This window comes from Nycticebus coucang, chromosome 11 (genome assembly GCF_027406575.1).
Source record: "Nycticebus coucang isolate mNycCou1 chromosome 11, mNycCou1.pri, whole genome shotgun sequence".
NCBI classification, from domain to species: Eukaryota; Metazoa; Chordata; class Mammalia; order Primates; family Lorisidae; genus Nycticebus; species Nycticebus coucang.
In genome coordinates this window covers 52,753,553-52,771,426 of record NC_069790.1, presented here as the reverse complement: position 1 = coordinate 52,771,426, position 17,874 = coordinate 52,753,553, and the positions used below count along the sequence as shown (strand labels likewise).

At 38.0% G+C, this 17,874-nt stretch overlaps 1 protein-coding gene across 1 annotated transcript in view; it reads left to right on the top strand.

Moving 5' to 3' along the window:
* The first annotated feature begins 1,980 nt into the window (after positions 1-1,980).
* Positions 1,981-17,874, top strand: part of MIOS (meiosis regulator for oocyte development) — a 36,047-nt gene continuing 20,153 nt past the window's right edge. The window contains exons 1-6 of the mRNA XM_053553653.1: positions 1,981-2,586; positions 2,909-3,005; positions 7,577-8,908; positions 9,228-9,326; positions 13,914-14,168; positions 16,322-16,491. Of these exons, the coding sequence (XP_053409628.1) occupies positions 7,615-8,908; positions 9,228-9,326; positions 13,914-14,168; positions 16,322-16,491 (1,818 nt within the window). The 5' untranslated portion in view covers positions 1,981-2,586; positions 2,909-3,005; positions 7,577-7,614. The remainder of the gene's footprint in view (positions 2,587-2,908; positions 3,006-7,576; positions 8,909-9,227; positions 9,327-13,913; positions 14,169-16,321; positions 16,492-17,874) is intronic.

Genomic DNA, 17,874 nt, shown 5'->3' with positions numbered 1-17,874 from the left:
GAGGAGAGTGGAAGGTGGTGGGAATTCCTACCTAATTACTTTTTCTTTCTAAGGTAGGAGGCAAAGTTATCTCCTGAGTGCTAAGGGAAAGGGTAGGAGTAAATAAGGAAAGTCTTGTATTGATCTGAGGTTTTGTGTGGAGATTTGGAGGCCAAGGCCATAACCATTGAGAAGATTGGTAAGATAGTGGTTGAAGTGATGAATCCTGTGGTGTTTTCCCTCAGTAATACAGTGATTTCTTCAGTCTCCACTCTTCCCATCAGGAATGAGAAGGCGGTAGTCTCCCCAAAGACTCCTCCTAAAACCATCTTCCTTGAAGATCATCAGGACTAAGGTCATGATGCCATTTATAGCAAGCACTACCACAAGCCCAAGACCACCCACTTGTAAGCATGAACGGACAAGCACAGACTGTCCGCCATCCGAACAAAACTTCTGTGTCGGTCTTGTAACCCCTGTGGCAGCACCCTTCACTCAGTTTTGGAAGCCAGAAACCTAGAATCCTCTTTCCGCGCACTCTCTAGGTCAATCATCGTGCTCTGTTCCTGGCGCCTTCTAACCATTCCCCAGGCCACCCACCTCTCCCTATCCCCGCTCTCCATACCACTGGCAGCTTGGGTTTCTATCTTCCCTGTCTATCCATCCCACCACCTCTCTGAGGAACATATGATCATTCCACTCACCTGGCTAAAAACCTTCAATGACTCCGCCATGGCTTTTAGAAAAAAGTCCATCCAATCCACTAGGCTGGTTTCTTACGCCTTTCTAATCCAGCATCTCTCCCCGCTTTCTCTGTTCACTCTTCCATGCTCTTCTACTACCCCACTGCACTGTCCTCGCTCTTGTCCCCGCACTTGCTGTTCCCCAGCCCTGGAAGGCTTTTCTCTTGCAGCTCCCTCCTTATTGGAAGGCTTTTCTCTTGCAGCTCCCTCCTTATCTTGCAGCTCCTCTCTGTCCCTCAGCCCTTTCCCCGGCTACTCCCGTACTCTTCTTCGCTCAGCCTAGCGGTCCTCAAAGAAGCTTTGCTTGATCCCCAGCAGGCGAACCTCCTGGGCAGCTGTTAGTACCAGCAGTCTACTACTCTTATAGCCACCCCTTTTTATCTCATTCCTGTATCTCCGGCATTCCGGCAAGGTGCTAGGTACACAATAGGTAGGTAGGTACTCAAGGCAAATTTGTGGAATGAGTCAATGTGTGAATACATCATGAATCAAACACCTTGGATCTTCTACTACATAGCCTGCATTTAATTATTATTATTTTTTTAGAGACAGAGTCTCACTTTATCGCCCTCGGTAGAGTGATGTAGCGTCACAGCTCACAGCAACCTCCAGCTCTTGGGCTTAGGCGATTCTCTTGCCTCAGCCTCCCGAGTAGCTGGGACTACAGGTGCCCGCCACAACGCCCGGCTATTTTTTCTTTTTACAATTTGGCCGGGGCTGAGTTTGAACCCGCCATCCTCTGTACGTGGGGCCGGCGCCATACTCACTGAGCCACAGGCGCCGCCCTCCTGCATTTAATTTTAATAGAAAGTAAAACTGATCAGATGAGCTAAAGTACGTTAACGTGCTTGAAAACGCGACTTTGAGGCAGGGAAAAGCCGTCGGAGCCGGAGAGCCTGGGGGATCCCGCGGGTGCGCCCCAGGGGCGGGGCCTGAGGGGTGGGCTGAAGCGCTCGGGCGGAAGGCGGGGCCTCGTGGCAGTGATCCCGCCTCGGGACGGGGCGACTCCGTGAGGAGGGCGCGGCTCGCAGGCGGGGAACTCCCCTTACGAGGCCGAGGCGCGTTGGCGCGTCCCCGAAGCGTGGCGGAGGGATAGTGGGTCCCAGCCCAGTCAGTGGTCCCGGTCACGGACCGCGCCGCCACGGCAGCCATCTTGCTCGCGTCCTGGCTCCGGCGGCGGGAGGGGCGGCGCCCAGGCCGGAAGCGGCTGTGCGGCGGCTGAACTGCCACCGCGGCCACCTCAGGTCGGTGAGTGCGGCCCGGCCGCGTCTCGGCTCTCTGGAGCGCCGCAGACCCCCGCGAGGGGCCTGAGAAAGTCTAGTCGAAAGGCCGAGGCAGAGGCGGCTCTAGGAGGCTCAGCGGGCCGTCGCGTTCCGCACGGTTGGATGATAACCGCGCCGATTGGCCGCTCGGGCCTCGGCGGGAGCCCGGCGGCTGCGGGCGGCCCGAGGGCGCGCGGAGACCTCCCGGGGCGCTGAGGTCGCGGCGGGGTGGTGCGGAGCCGTGTCCCGGTCTCCTACGCCGGCCTCTGCCAGGTGTCTGCAGCGTGGGAGTCGTCCCCACATGGGTGCTTTACTCGGAATAGCAACATGCTCTGTTTCACTTCTCCCCTAGTAAATACTGTACTTAAATTGCCTCCCGGTGAGCTCTGGTCTCTTCAAATATGAGTAATGAAAATTCCTTAGGAGGGTGAATGAAGCCTCTCATATATTCCTTGGGCTTTGCTAAATTGCTTAGTAAATGACTGCTTTGCAGGCCTTTTGTGTAACTTATATTTTAAGGGAAATTCGGTCACGTGCAGTGCCTCTCCTTGAAGATGGTGGTGGCGAGAATTTTATTGAAACTGCTCCCATAATTTTCCATGGTAAGAAAAGTAGAAGACAACAACTAAAAGCATGTGATTGTACATTTAGTATTACTGTAATGTCCTGGACTTCACTGTCCAGTAGCCACGTGGGATCAAGATGTGCTGTGAGTGTAAAATACCCATTGGCTGTCTGAGACTTGGTACCCCCAAATGTAAAAAACTCACTAGTTTCCATTGATTACGTGTTGAAAGGATGATATTTTTGATATGGTTAAATAAAATGTATTTTTAAATTTAATTTCATATATATCTTTACTTTTTAATGTGGCTGCTAGAAATTTTTAAATAGTTGGGCTCACACTGTATTTCTTTTGGACAGTGCTGTTACACATTTTCCAGAGATGAACTTGGAATCAGCATGCCTTTCTTTTGCTGAGAAACCATGGATGGGAAATAAGCACTTATTAAACTTGAAGGTGAGAATCTGCATATAAGCTGTAATTATTGCAAACCTCACTCCCTTCTGCATTCAGTTTTTCATTGGCTCCAACATTGGAAAAAACTTTGACTTCATGGCTGATTAAGGGAATGGTGGTAATAATAGCATCCATGTGATGCAGGAGCCTTATTTCAGTGAATTGTCACAACTTTGTGAGATGGGAATAGGATAGCTTCTGTCTCAGTTTTATGGTTTGGAAGTATTAAAAGATTTGTTATAGTCTAAGCTAGTGAGTGGCTGTAGGATTTCTGACTCCAGGTTTTACTCTATACCAGATTCCTAGGAATGAGTGTTTATTTGCAGGGATCCATCCATAGTATGTATTAGATTGTGAACACTTTTCTTAAGAGAGTGGTTAGATTCACCTCTATAGGGCTAACTTCATAATAAGTAGCACAGAACCCAATCGTCTGCTGTCACCACCTTGAAATTTTTAAATTATTTTTTAGCCAAAAATAATCCTGGCTGGGCACATAATCCTAGCACTCCAGTAGGCCGAGGTTACCTGAGCTCAGGAGTTTAAGACCAGCCTGAGTGAGACCCCCGTCTCTACAAAAAAAAAACTAACTAGGTGTTATCACTGGCACCTGTAGTCTCAGCTATTTGGGAGGCTGAGGTAAAGGATCACTTGAGCCCAAGTGTTTGAGGTTGCTGTGAGTTGTGATGCCATGGTGCTTTACCCAGGTTGACAGAGTGAGACTGTCTCCAAAAAAAAAAAAAAAATTATGTAGCTGATTCTTTATGTGGTAATCTAGGATGGAAGTCAAGAGAGGTTGAACAACCACCTAAACATCTGGTGTTCACTTTATTCCCACATGAAATGAGAATTTGCTAGTCTCTTTGAAACTCTCTAGTTCTGTGATTCTGTATAAATAGCTATAATCAGATTTTGTGGATGGTAATATAAATACTTCAAGTGCATGACATCAGAAGAAGTGTTGATAATTTTCCATTGAGAGTTATGTAAATCAAAAGTTTTAAAAATGATGATAACACTTTCTGTTTTTGGATTTTTCCACATGGCATCAGGTTTCCTTATCACAAACCACTTTATAAAGAGTAAGGCTGTGAAATGGAAGCCTAGAAAAAAAGTATGTTTGTTTAAGAATTTATCTTTCAGTGGGATAGGAAGATGGGCCAGATCTCCGGATGTCTCCTTTTAAGAGATTTCCTCTGTTTGTGAGAATGGGAGTATGGATTTTTACTTGGTAGTATGTGTTCCTTATCTTTGCTGTCTTAGCTACTTCCTGTTACATGAGGTGCCTCTCTTCCTCCTCATTCATAAATTTTTAAGATTGGACTTAACTTTATTGTTAGAATGTAGTCTTTGTTAAACCAGGGACCTTATCTGTCCCATTCACTGCTGTGCTCTCAGTGTTTTAACAGTGCCTGGAACATAGATCAGAGAAGGTACCAATCAGTAGTTAACAGAATAAATGAAAGACAGTCTATTAGAGTATTCTTGTTAGTATGGCTTATTTGGGGGCTCTTGCCCATCATTGAAACCAGTTCTGACAGTGGGTTTCTTGCTCTTAGCTGGAGGCACCATCTACTACCCTCTGCTTCTGTATTCACAAGAAAAGTGTTTTGTTTTAGAAGGTCTCCATAAATATGGAACAAAAAAAAGGTGGGAGACATATACCGTTTCCTCGAAAATAAGACAGTGTCTTATTTTAAGGTGTGCTCCCAAAGATGCGCTAGGTCTTACTTTCAGGGGACGTCTTATCTTTCCTGTAAGTAGGTCTTATTTTCGGAGGATGTCTTATTTTCGGGGAAACGGGGTAGGAATGGTAGAGGGTGAAACTTGGAGATAGCATTTGTGAGAAGTGTCAGTGAGACCATTCAACACATACATTTACTTAAATATTTGTTAACTATGTACTAAGTGCCTTGCACTGTGCTGGGGACTAGAGGTATAATGGAAAATGAAAGCTATTTTGCCTGCTATTAAGGAGTTTGTAATACAGTAGAAGAGACAGACATGGGTGATTTTAAAAGGAAAACATTGTTTAATGAAACTTTGTCTAAGTAACCTGACCTAGGGTGGGAAATGGATAAAGGGTGATTGATGTCAAAGTTGAGCAGGTGTTAACTTGGCCAGGAAAGAAAGGAAGATGCTCCACCCAGAGAAACATCATTTGCAAAGGAGCAGTGTTGTGTTGGAGGAGGAATGAGTATACTCCAGGAACTGAAAAGAAGGACGGTGTAGCTAGAACACAGTTGGCAAGGAGAATCGTGTGCCATGAGGCCAGCACAGTTAGGTAGAGGCCAAAGGCATTTAGGGTTTTGTAGGTTATATTAAAGATTTGGAACTCAATATACATTGAGGGGTGGAAAATCATTTTAAGGGTTTTAAGCAGGGATTGGATAACCCGGTTAAGTTTGTGTTGTAAAAAGATCACTCTGATCCTTGTTGGTATAGTTATGAGTTAAGGGAAAAAAATCACTTTGGTATTCTTTAAAGCTTAATTTCCGAAGGACCGGAGTGGAAAGATGAATAAAAGAATTGCTGAGCCAGCACCCTAGACCAAACGTGTTGTATACCTTATTTTCTTACGGAATCAGTTGGCAGAGCCTTGAGACTGTCCTCAGTCTGGCAGCACTTGGCAGCCTGAGTGGAGGAGTCAAGGTGGTAGATAATTAGGCTGATCTGGGGTTGGGGAAAGGCAAACCCAAAGTGGCAAGGAAATGAAAAAATTGAGGATGGTAATAAGCATATAATTGAAATGATTGGTCCTGGACTTCAGAAATGTTAGAGAAGTAAAACCAGTGTAAGAATTCTTAAATGTTTTTCCTAATTTTCTAAATTGTGAGTCTATGAAATATTAGACTGGTAATTTCTGACTGAAACTTTTATAAGGGATCCAAAGGTAAAGCAATTATGTTTGACTTGAATTATTTATTTATCTTTATTAGGAGTCTGTGCCAGGATCTATATATGGTAGTGGGGATAGAGAGATAAGTGAACCATAGCTTTGCCCTCTAAGAACTGATAGTCTGGTTGTATGGATAACAGTTGCAGTGAAGATTTTAAGTATGTTCATTTGTTTTGAATGAAGACTATTAACCTCTTGCCTGCCTCAGCTAAAAACAGACATTTAAGTTTTTGTAGGCATCCTTTATTATTATTATTATTAAAACCTTTTCAACTATAGTGCTTCTGCTAGACTTCAATTTTTTAAAAATCTTATTTTTGAAATTCAAAGTTTATAGAATTGAAAACTGAAGGGGGCTCTCATGATCTCTTGATTCACTTTCCCAGAGTGTGTGTGTCTGTCACTGGTTGTAAACAGGATGAATTTAAAAACACGATCAAGCATTTTTAATAGTTGTATGTTTATTTAGTGTATGTTAGAAAAAAGTACAATTAGCATAGCATACCCATGATGCATGGACCTTATGATGAGATTAAAGTCAATTTGCAGATTTTAAAAGTGAGTCTATTAAAGAGAAATATTAACAGCACAGGTGGTATATGACTGAGGTTTGGGAAATACTAATTTAAACCAACATCTGTATATTGTATAGATGAGAAAACAAAGATCTCCCACATACAACAGTGACCTTTTCTAGGAATATAACTAATACACCAATTAATTTCTAGGAATAGAACTCACTTTTGCTGAATACAATATGATGTTTATTCTGCCATATTAAGGCTGCTTCTTGTTGAAGAAGAAACCTCTTAGTATGGCATTGTACTTTAAATTTGCACTATTTATTGTGGTGGCCATATGTGGCAACTTATATTAAAATTAAAATTTGCACTAGTTGGGCGGCGCCTGTGGCTCAGTTGGTAGGGCGCTGGCCACATGTACCGAGAGTGGTGGGTTCCAACGCGGCCCCCGCCAAACTGCAACAAAAAGATAGCTGGGCGTTGTGGCGGGCACCTGTAGTCCCAGGTACTTGGGAGGCTGAGGCAAGAGAATCGCCTAAGCCCAGGAGTTTGAGGTTGCTGTGTGCTGCTATGGCACTCTACTGAAGGCAATAAAGTGAGACTCCGTCTCTACAAAAAAAAAAAAAAATTTTTTTTTTTTTTTTTTGCACTAGTCACATTTCTAGTGCCCAGTAGCCAAATGGCAACAAGAATATAAAATATTTCTATCATTGAAGAAAGTTCTTTTGGACAGTGCTGCTCTAAACTATTGCTCCAGAGCATGATTCATTATGCTTTCAACATCCCTTCAAAGGGATGTTACTTAAAAATTTGCTTTATAAATAACTACACTGAAGTTATCATAACTTTGAAGTTAAACTGAAGGTACTAATAACAATGCAATAAAGATAACTGAACATGGGAAATAAAGCCAGTATGGGATTCTCAGATTCCTACCAGCTCATTTTATTAGAGGAAGTAGTTGCTCTTCTTTCTTCCTTTGTAACAATAAATGTTTTCTTGAATTCATAGCAGATGGAAATAAGAAATATAAATATATTGAAAAAGAAGGTTCTTGTACAGAGCATTTCCCAACTTTCTGAATATTTGTTCAATTTAAGAATTGTATTTTGTTGACATTTTAAAACCTTCTTTATTTTTCACATTTTCAGTGAATGGACCTGACTGGGCTCTGAGCACATCAATAAACATGAGTGGAACCAAACCTGATATTTTGTGGGCACCCCACCAGGTCGATAGATTTGTTGTATGTGATTCAGAACTAAGTCTTTATCATGTGGAATCTACTGTGAATTCGGAACTCAAAGCTGGATCTTTACGTTTATCTGAAGACTCTGCAGCGACATTACTGTCAATAAATTCAGACACACCGTATATGAAATGTGTTGCCTGGTATCTCAATTATGATCCTGAATGTCTCCTAGCAGTTGGACAAGCAAATGGTCGAGTTGTACTTACAAGTCTTGGTCAGGATCATAACTCAAAATTCAAAGATTTGATAGGAAAAGAATTTGTTCCAAAACATGCACGACAGTGCAATACCCTCGCATGGAATCCTCTGGATAGTAACTGGCTTGCTGCTGGTCTAGATAAACACAGAGCTGACTTTTCAGTGCTGATATGGGATATATGCAGCAAATATACTCCTGATATAGTTCCCATGGAAAAAGTAAGACTTTCAGCAGGTGAAACTGAAACAACATTGTTAGTAACAAAACCACTTTATGAATTAGGACAAAATGATGCTTGTCTCTCTCTCTGTTGGCTTCCACGAGACCAGAAGCTTCTCCTTGCTGGTATGCATCGTAACCTCGCCATATTTGATCTTCGGAATACAAGCCAAAAGATGTTTGTAAATACAAAAGCTGTTCAAGGGGTAACAGTAGACCCGTACTTCCATGATCGTGTAGCTTCCTTCTATGAAGGTCAGGTTGCAATATGGGATCTTAGAAAATTTGAGAAGCCAGTTTTGACATTGACTGAACAGCCAAAGCCTTTAACTAAAGTAGCATGGTGTCCAACGAGGACTGGTCTACTTGCCACTTTAACACGGGATAGTAATATTATTAGATTGTATGATATGCAGCATACACCCACTCCCATTGGAGATGAAACTGAACCCACGATAATTGAAAGAAGTGTGCAACCTTGTGACAATTACATTGCTTCCTTCGCATGGCATCCAACAAGTCAAAATCGAATGATAGTAGTAACTCCTAACCGAACAATGTCTGACTTTACTGTTTTTGAAAGAATATCTCTTGCCTGGAGCCCAATTACATCTTTAATGTGGGCTTGTGGTCGTCACTTGTATGAATGTGCAGAAGAAGAAAGTGATAATTCTTTAGAAAAAGATATAGCAACAAAGATGCGCCTTCGGGCTTTGTCGAGGTATGGACTTGATACAGAACAGGTATGGAGAAACCACATTTTAGCTGGAAATGATGATCCACAGCTCAAGTCACTCTGGTATACTCTGCACTATATCCTTTGCATTGTTAATTTTGTGAAGTGAATCAGGTAGAAATGTTCTTGAAATTTACTGAAAGTCTGTAAATAATGCTGAACGTTTTATATCCAAATACAAGTTCCATAATATGAAAATTATGAAGTAAAATTGTTTAAAACTCTTAAACTTGCAGTACTGCTTTGTAGATTGTATGAGGAAGAAAAATCTGTCTCTACAATAGAATAGAACCACCTTATATGTACTACTTATGAATTGTCTCTAAATCAAATTAAATGTAGCATTTAAATATTTTATTATGCATCGTCACTAGTATTTCCTATGCATTTAAATACTTATGAAGCAGTACACAGAAGATATGGATCAGAAATCTCCAGGCAACAAAGGATCATTGGTTTATGCAGGAATTAAATCAATTGTAAAGTCATCTTTGGGTAAGAAAACTCCATTTTCTTTTCTCCAATGTTTGAGACTTTTGTACTGTTATTTTTGTCCCCAATAATTTGGTAGAGATCACCTAGTTATTTCAGGATTGTGTACGTAAACTGTTTTTTTTTTTGTTTTTGGTTTTCCGTTAGATATTTTAGTGAATTGTGTGAAATGTATAACTGTATTTATGTCCAGAATCCTTTTTGCAGTGAGTCTTGGTTCCTTGAAGTTATGTTGATTTCCTTAAGTCTATTCATTCATTTATTCAGTATTATTTTTTTGGAAGATCCACCTTGAGAGGTTTTATACTAATATAAATTATCCTATAGATAATTTATAGGATGTTGATTGTTATTTTGGATATCATAGCAGTTTGCTTTTTAAAAATGACATCAAAAGATCTCTAATTAAAGAAGAACCCTTTTTATTTTGCTGCTCCAGTACTTTCTTTGAGCCATCTGATGGCAAGGATTATAACTATGACATGAAGTATGGCCTAACTTGAAGGAGCCAGACCTGAAATAGTCCTTGATAAATTAGTGAATATATTAATTAATGTATGAATTAATGTTAAGATTGAAGTTGATAAACTAAAATTAAAACAATGACAAAAACCAAACTTATTTTTCACTCACTGGCTTAAACAGTTGTTCTTTTCTTTATTAGAATTGATTTAATAAGTTACAATTACAGGCTGAGTGTTCCTTATCCAGAATGGCTTGATAACACCGTACACCAACTGTCAGATTTCATATTTTTTCAAATTTTGAAATATTTGCATTATATACTTGCAGATTGAGCATCACTTGAGTGTCATGTTGGTGCTCAAAATGTTTCAAATTTTGAAGCATTTTAGATTCTGGATTTTCAGATTTGGGAATGTGCAACCTGTATGTCTGTGACCTAGGATTTGTTCTCTTGCTTTGGTAGTCAAATTTGGGCCCAAATCGAGCTGCTAGAAAAGTAGTTCGCGTTATTTAGTCAAAGAACAATAGTAGAAGTAGTAAATCCAACTTTTTTTTATAGGACTTGCATCAGTACTTTACACATAATATAAAATACAAAATATTATAATTTTTATAGACTGTGGTAAGTGTTTCAGTTACATTTATTATAGTGTGTTGTGTTTCCCCCTGAGGACTTTCAGATTACTTTGGCACACATCACTGAAATCTGCAGTCGATGACTTACCTGATCTGTTTCATTTTGGTGTTCTCTCATTAGCCCTCTACTAAAAGTAACTTTTATTATAAGAGGTAAAATAAATGAGTTCTGTTAGAAACTGTTGTTAAACATACATAAAAGGGTGGACATACTGTATCACCCCCATGAATTAACCTGAATACCATGCTTCATAATTTTAGAAATAGTGCTGCAAAAAATTAAACACCAAGTTTATAGAATTTATAATACTTTTTATAGTAGGTGAGGCCACATTACATTCTCAGTAATTCAGAGGTTGATTATGGTGTTTGTTGTATTTTGATATATTTTAGGAAAAAGCCAACAAACTATCTCTGAGGAAAAGCAGAGGAAGAAAGTTAAATATCTTTGTGTTCTGGTACAGTAGAGACAACTGAGTATCCCACTTTTGAGTCAGTGTAGTCTTTACTCAGAATAAAATGATAAGATTACCATTCAAAAGAGTTCCTCATTCTCTTGTTGCTAGATTTTTAGCTTTTTGTTTTGTCTTAGAAATAAAAATCTAGGGCGGCACCTGTGGCAAAAGAAATAAAAATCTTTTGTGGCCCCAAATACTGAGGGTGGCAGGTTCAAACCCAGCCCTGGCCAAACTGCAACAAAAAAATAGCCAGGCGTTGTGGCGGGCGCCTATAGTCCCAGCTACTTTGGAGGCTGAGGCAAGAGAATCGCCTAAGCCCAAGAGCTGGAGGTTGCTGTTAGCTGTGACCCCACGGTACTCTACCGAGGGCAACAACGTAAGACTCTGTCTCAAAAAAAAAGAAATAAAAATCTATATTTTTATTTCTACCACTCAAAGGTAAAAAGTAGAGAAATTACTATCAAAGATGGCAGTCCTAGGTTTTAGTCTTCTAATTTATTTGGCAGTACCTCTTCTAATTAGATCTCTAACAAGTCAACATAGTAAGTCAACACACTAAGCCATCTTGTCCACAGCAATCTAGTGCACAAGCTTATTGGAGTACACGGGAAACTTTAATTTTTGGTAACAAATAATATATGATTACTTACTGTGAAGTAGTTGCCTTTCCCATGTTACTGTATTTAATTTTTATAATGAATGAATTAAGTTCATTCATTCAACAAATATTACATGGTCACTAGGTGTCAGGAACTATACTAGACTATGGAGACATAATTATCAATAAGAGGGATAAATCTTTTCCCTCTTGAAGATTGAGCAAGATCAGTATTATCTGTGCTCTTGAGGAGCTTACTTTCTAATTCAGAATAAAATAAACAGGCAATTAGAACATGGAGGAGAAGAACAGGCAATTGTATCTAGAAAAGATTTCATTTCTTAGAAGAGATAAGTCTAGGACAGTGGTTCTCAACCTGTGGGTCACGACCCCTTTGTAACAATGAAAAATACATCCTGCATATCAAATATTTACATTACAATTCATAACAGCAGCAAAATTACAGTTATGAAGTAACAACGAAAATAATTTTATGGTTGGGGGTCACCACAATATGAGGAACTGTATTAAAGGGTCACGGTATTAGGAGGCATTAGGAAAGTTGAGAACCACTGGTCTAGGAAGAGGCCCAGACGGAGCAGCATATGCAGAGAGTCTAGACTAGAGGGAAGAGAGCATAGTACATTTAGTATGGCTGAAACAGAGCATGAGAGAAGTGAGGAAAGAATGAAGGCTAGAAAGGTAAGCAGTGGGCTAACTCAGGAAAGACTTAGAAAGGGAGGTTTATCATCTTTTAAGAAGGAAAAACTAAGGGTAAACTTTAAAACGGGGAGTGTGACAGATTTTACTGTGTATGGAATGAATTGGAAAGGGGATCAAGGAAGATAGTAGGAATATCAGGGAGAAGCCTGCAGTAATCAGGCAAGAAGTGATAGTGTCCTTACCAAACTCAGTGGCAGAAGGGCTAAAGAAATGTGGATAAATTGAAGAGTGAGACAAAATTTAATGATTAATTAGATAAAGGGGATGGAGAAGGCAGAAAAGTCACTGTTCCTTGCCAAATGGCCTCACAAACACGACAGCATGGCAACTTTTACTTCTTAAAGACCAGGAAGAGCTTTCTCTCCTGCTGATTCTCTTTTAAAGGAAGATCACCTGATTAGGTCAGGCCCACCACAGGTTAATCTTACTTCTATTCACTTAAAGTGAAATGAGTAAAGTAAGAGTTTTAATTACATCTGCAAAATACTTAAAACTCTGCTGTATTCTGTTGTTGAGAAGGAAGTCACAGATTTCCACCTGTGATCAAAGGGAGGGGATTATATAAGAGTATGGTAAATGGAACAGGAATCATTGAGCCCTACTTAGAATTCTGTCTACAACCAGCAAGTGGAATTAAGAATTTTAAAAGCCTGTATATTTGCTTTTGATCTAGTTATTTACAAATGTATAGTTGTGGTATTATACATGTAATATAAACACATAATTTCTGTATAAATTAAAATAAATTACAAATGTAAATTACTATAAAAATAAAAAGTTGGTAACATTTGACATTCACATTGCCTAATACATAATTCAGTTTATTCTGAAAATCCCTTTTGTTCAAATGACAGATAATTACACAAGGGCAATTTTGATGGTAAAACTTCCTAGAACATTTAAGAATTGGGTTATTAGTAATAGAGTTCTTAAGTTTCATCTTTGTTTTGCCTTTATTTGGCCCCAGGTATTATCCCAAGTGAAATTACCTTCCCATTAGAATCAACTGCCTTGATTGCAATATAAATGATGCTACCAGAATAGTAAGGCTTTATTGTAATAATTTTAAAAAAAGAATCAGAATAAAAATTTTCATGATTTAGTAAGGGGAAAGATCACCTTTAAATCATTCCTATTGTATTTTCATTTTGGTACTACCTTAAACTTTCAGAGTACTTTGTAAGTTTGTGATTTCATTTTTTCATGTATTTGTGGAGAGAGGGGAGAGAGAGTGAGAGCACGTCTACTGATCTCAGGCAGTGGAGACACCTTGTGAATAATACAGACAAGATACCTGCCTTCCTAGAGTGTATGTCCTGGAGGGAAAACAGATGAAACTGAAAAATAAATTAGGTTAAGTGCTAAATAGAGGAAATATTGGGTGGTGAGTTAGATAGTAACAGGTGTACCTATCTTAGATTAAGTGGTCAGGGAGCCTTCACGGAAGTACACAGTTTCTTCTGTCTGAACATTGACTCCTGTTCCACTAGCTCTTTGGTAACTCAAGAAGCCATTGTACTTAGAAACATGTAAAATATGTTTTATTTTTGACATATTTCACATTTATGCTATAAAATTGTGGCTGAGAAATTGAATAGTCTAAATATGAAATATGTTGTTGAATTATTTCTCTGTAAAATTGACTTCTTTTCCAAATATATTTTAAAATAACAATAAACAAAACAATATAAAAATGTTTTCTGTTTTTAGGAATGGTGGAAAGCAGCAGACATAATTGGAGTGGGTTGGATAAGCAAACTGATATTCAGAATTTAAATGAAGAGAGAATCTTAGCTTTACAACTTTGTGGGTGGATAAAGAAAGGAACGGATGTAGATGTGGGGCCATTTTTGAACTCCCTGGTACAAGAAGGGGAGTGGGAGAGAGCTGCTGCAGTGGCATTGTTCAACTTGGATATTCGACGAGCAATCCAAATCCTGAATGAAGGGGCATCTTCCGAAAAAGGTATTAGGCTATATTCTAAGGTATTGGCACTTCATAGACTCCTTTAAAGAAAGGAAGCTCATAATTTTCAAATATCTAATCACTTAATGTTTTTATGTAAATTTTTGTTGAAATAGAAATTAGCACAATGCTATAATAGTAAATATTAACTCTTTTCATTTGTGTCTTGGTTTAAGTCTAGAAACAAAGATATGTGTTAAATGTCATTTTATTGGGGAGTCATAAGGAATTCTCAAATGTGTCTGTTTTCAATGTTTTCTCTTTTAAAGATAGTTCACATACATTTAAGAATATATATTTCTTGAAAGAGTAGGACTACTTTAGTTTGCAGGCACTTTTATGGCACACATTTGAGTGTATTTTAGTTTATACTCTTTTAGATGTTTATTGGTTGACCTTGAGAAAACTCTGAATGGCACTTTTATTTAGATTAATATAGACTCTTATAAAAAGCTTACTTTGATCTTCAAAAATGCTTCTACTTGAATCTGGTGATTAGTTTCCGTTTAATATATATATAAATATACATTGTAATGTGGTAAGTTGTTTACTCTGGCGTTTTGCCAGGGAATCTTTAGAGAAACAAATCTTAATCCAAAATTTCAGGTATTTTTCTTACCAGGAATATTTCGCTTGAAAATAACCAAGATATATATAGCTATTGATTTTTTAGTATACCTAACAGATCATTTCTGAATATTCAGAATGCTGAATTCTTACTTGCTGGTCCATTTTGAAACAGACATACAGTTCTGGTTGTACCATAGAGAAAAGCATGAAATTAGCTAATGTATGTACTTACAGTCTAAAAATTGAAAAAGTTAATGTGTTTTGCTCAGATTGACATCATTTCCTTTATCTTTTCTGTAACAAAAGTCTTCCCCATTTGATAGTACAATAGAAGATAAGTGGTGATGGAAAAAATAATTAGTACTTAAAGCCATTTCTATTTATAATGTTACAAACTGAAAGCATGATACTTTCTCATCATGTGTACCTGAAAAATTTGGTGTTACGTTTAAACATCCATACTAACAATAGGGAAAAAGTATCTTTCCAATGATCGTAATAATTTGGTTAAGGACTGGAGAGAAGACTTCTGAGTTAAACATTCTTTTCCCTTTAGAAGTAAATTCTGTACAGAATCCACAGATAATTCTTTGCTATTTTCATTTTAATTTTTTATTTTAAAAGACTTTAAATCTAATTTAACATACTAAGCAAAGGAAGCAAGCACATAGTAACTTGAGGAAATGTGTACAGAAGAATAAGGCCGTTAAGAATAATAAAAGTAAAAGTTGCTGTTTTATTTCAAAGAGGAAAAAAATGAATAGAATCAAGAAACAGAATAAGAAAACTTCTATAATATGTATGTAAATGTAGAAATACTTAAGAGTAAAAATTAAAGACATAGTTTTCTCTTTTGAGGTTGAACTTATGTTAGAAGGTTAGGCAGCCCTGGAACGAAGGCCAGGTTAGCAGCTTACCGGCAGCCATCGTAACTGCTAAGAACAAATATTTTTAAAGAACACTTTTGGTAACAAATGCTTTATTACAAATGTGTCTAAGTGCAATTCTGTAGTAATTTTTATAGTTCATTTTGTCCTAGAAAAATTATAATACATAGTTAAAATACCAAAATATGGCTTTCTACACTTTGCAGTTGATACTTGTGTGTATAGATATGTATATATTTAAGTAAATAAGTGCATTATATATTTAAGAATAGGAAGACAAAATGATTTAAAAAATTCCTGTCCCAAGACAGAATAGTATTATCAGGGATTTGAACTATCTTTGCATAAATGAACTTGTTGGCATTGATTCTGACAAGATGGCTTCATTTTTCCTCATATAATAAGCAATAACAATACTGATAGGACCCTGCCTAAAATGAGAACTTGAAAATTAAAAAATGCACTTTCCTACTCAGGGTTTGCCAATACGTGTCTAGGTGTGAATTTTATAAGAATGGGAGTTTTGTTTGTGGTCCTTGCCAAATTTTCCAGTCTGAATCAGACCCTTACTCTATGGGCTCATTTTTCTGGGGTTAAAAGTTACCCACTGGTCTCTGTTTATAGTTTAAGAAATGTAGAAGGAGGAGATATTAAGCTTTTGATTACTTTGATTAGCTGGCTGTTTTTAATATGTAGGAGATCTGAATCTCAATGTGGTAGCAATGGCTTTATCTGGTTATACGGATGAGAAGAACTCCCTTTGGAGAGAAATGTGCAGCACTCTACGATTACAACTAAACAACCCATATCTGTGTGTCATGTTTGCATTTCTGACAAGTGAAACAGGATCTTATGATGGAGTTTTGGTAAGCTAATTTCTGTTTCATGAGATCCTCCTTTGAATTAGATAGGAGTTTTTAATCTTTCTTAAAATTTTCTTTTTTTTCCTAAAATTTTCAAATGGTCTATTGCATAAAGACATTTTTATTGTATTTCGATCATATATTTTAAGTAAAGTAAGATCTTTTAAACTGTTTTTGAACAGCTCTTCTCGAGTGTGATTCCCAATACAGTCAGTTAACTCATATCAAACTGAATTAGATTTTTGTACTTTTAACAATATAATTTTTAGATACAGAAGGAATAAAGATTTTATCCTTTATCTTAAGAACTTACCTCTAGAAATTTAGAACTATTTAAACATAAAAATACATTAAATACGTTTGTGTGTGTGCTTAGTTAAGTAAACCAACTCATGATCACTCAATCAGTTTTGGTCAGGACGGTTAGACATCTTGCTGGAGTTAGCGTCTATCATTCTCAGATATGTTTCAGTTTGGAGGTAAACTATATAATAACACTAGTTACAGTGTACTATTTTAGTTTTTTTTTTTCTTTATTTGGTCTTTGTGTTGTTATTTTTTTCTTTCCTGCTTTAGCCACATATGACCATAACACCAAATAGGCTCTTTATAACAAAATAGAGAAAGAACGAAGTGAGACTTGCTTAGCAGTTTCAGTTGTTGGGTTTTGAGCTATACCATTAGTACTGCAACTTTGTGTTGTGGGGGAAGAAATTTCTACATTGAAACTTATTTCTGGCTCAGCGCCTGTGGCTCAAGCGGCTAAGGCACCAGCCACATACACCTGAGCTGGCTGGTTCAAATCCAGCCCGGGCCTGCCAAACAGCAGTGATGGTTGCAACCAAAAAATAGCAGGGCATTGTGGCGGGCACTTGTAGTCCCAGCTACTTGGGAGGCAGAGGCAGGAGAATCGCTTAAGCCCAGGAGTTGGAGGTTGCTGAGAGCTGTGATGTCACAGCATTCTACCCAGGGCGACAGCTTGAGGCTCTGTATCAAAAAAAAAGAAAAAAAAAGAAACTTATTTTTATGTTTGTTCTTGTGGCATTTCCTATAAAAAAAATACATTGCTTGAATAAGTGATTTAAATGTCAGTCCTTAAGACTTTGTAAGAACATGTATTTTATTAAGGTAACTTAATGAAATTTTTAATAAATGTTATTAGTTTCAATTTTGACAATGTCCACAGTTTATGTATGTTGTGTATTACTTTTAGTAATATTGAATTTTTCTAATCACTTCAAATTAATAAGTCAATTTTTTAAATATTATTAAATCTTTTTTCTTAAACAAAAAAAGACTTTAAATGTTGCATCGGCACTGAGGCTGAGGCAGGTGGATTGCCTGAGCTCACAGGTTCAAGACCAGCCTGAGCCAGAGCAAGACCCC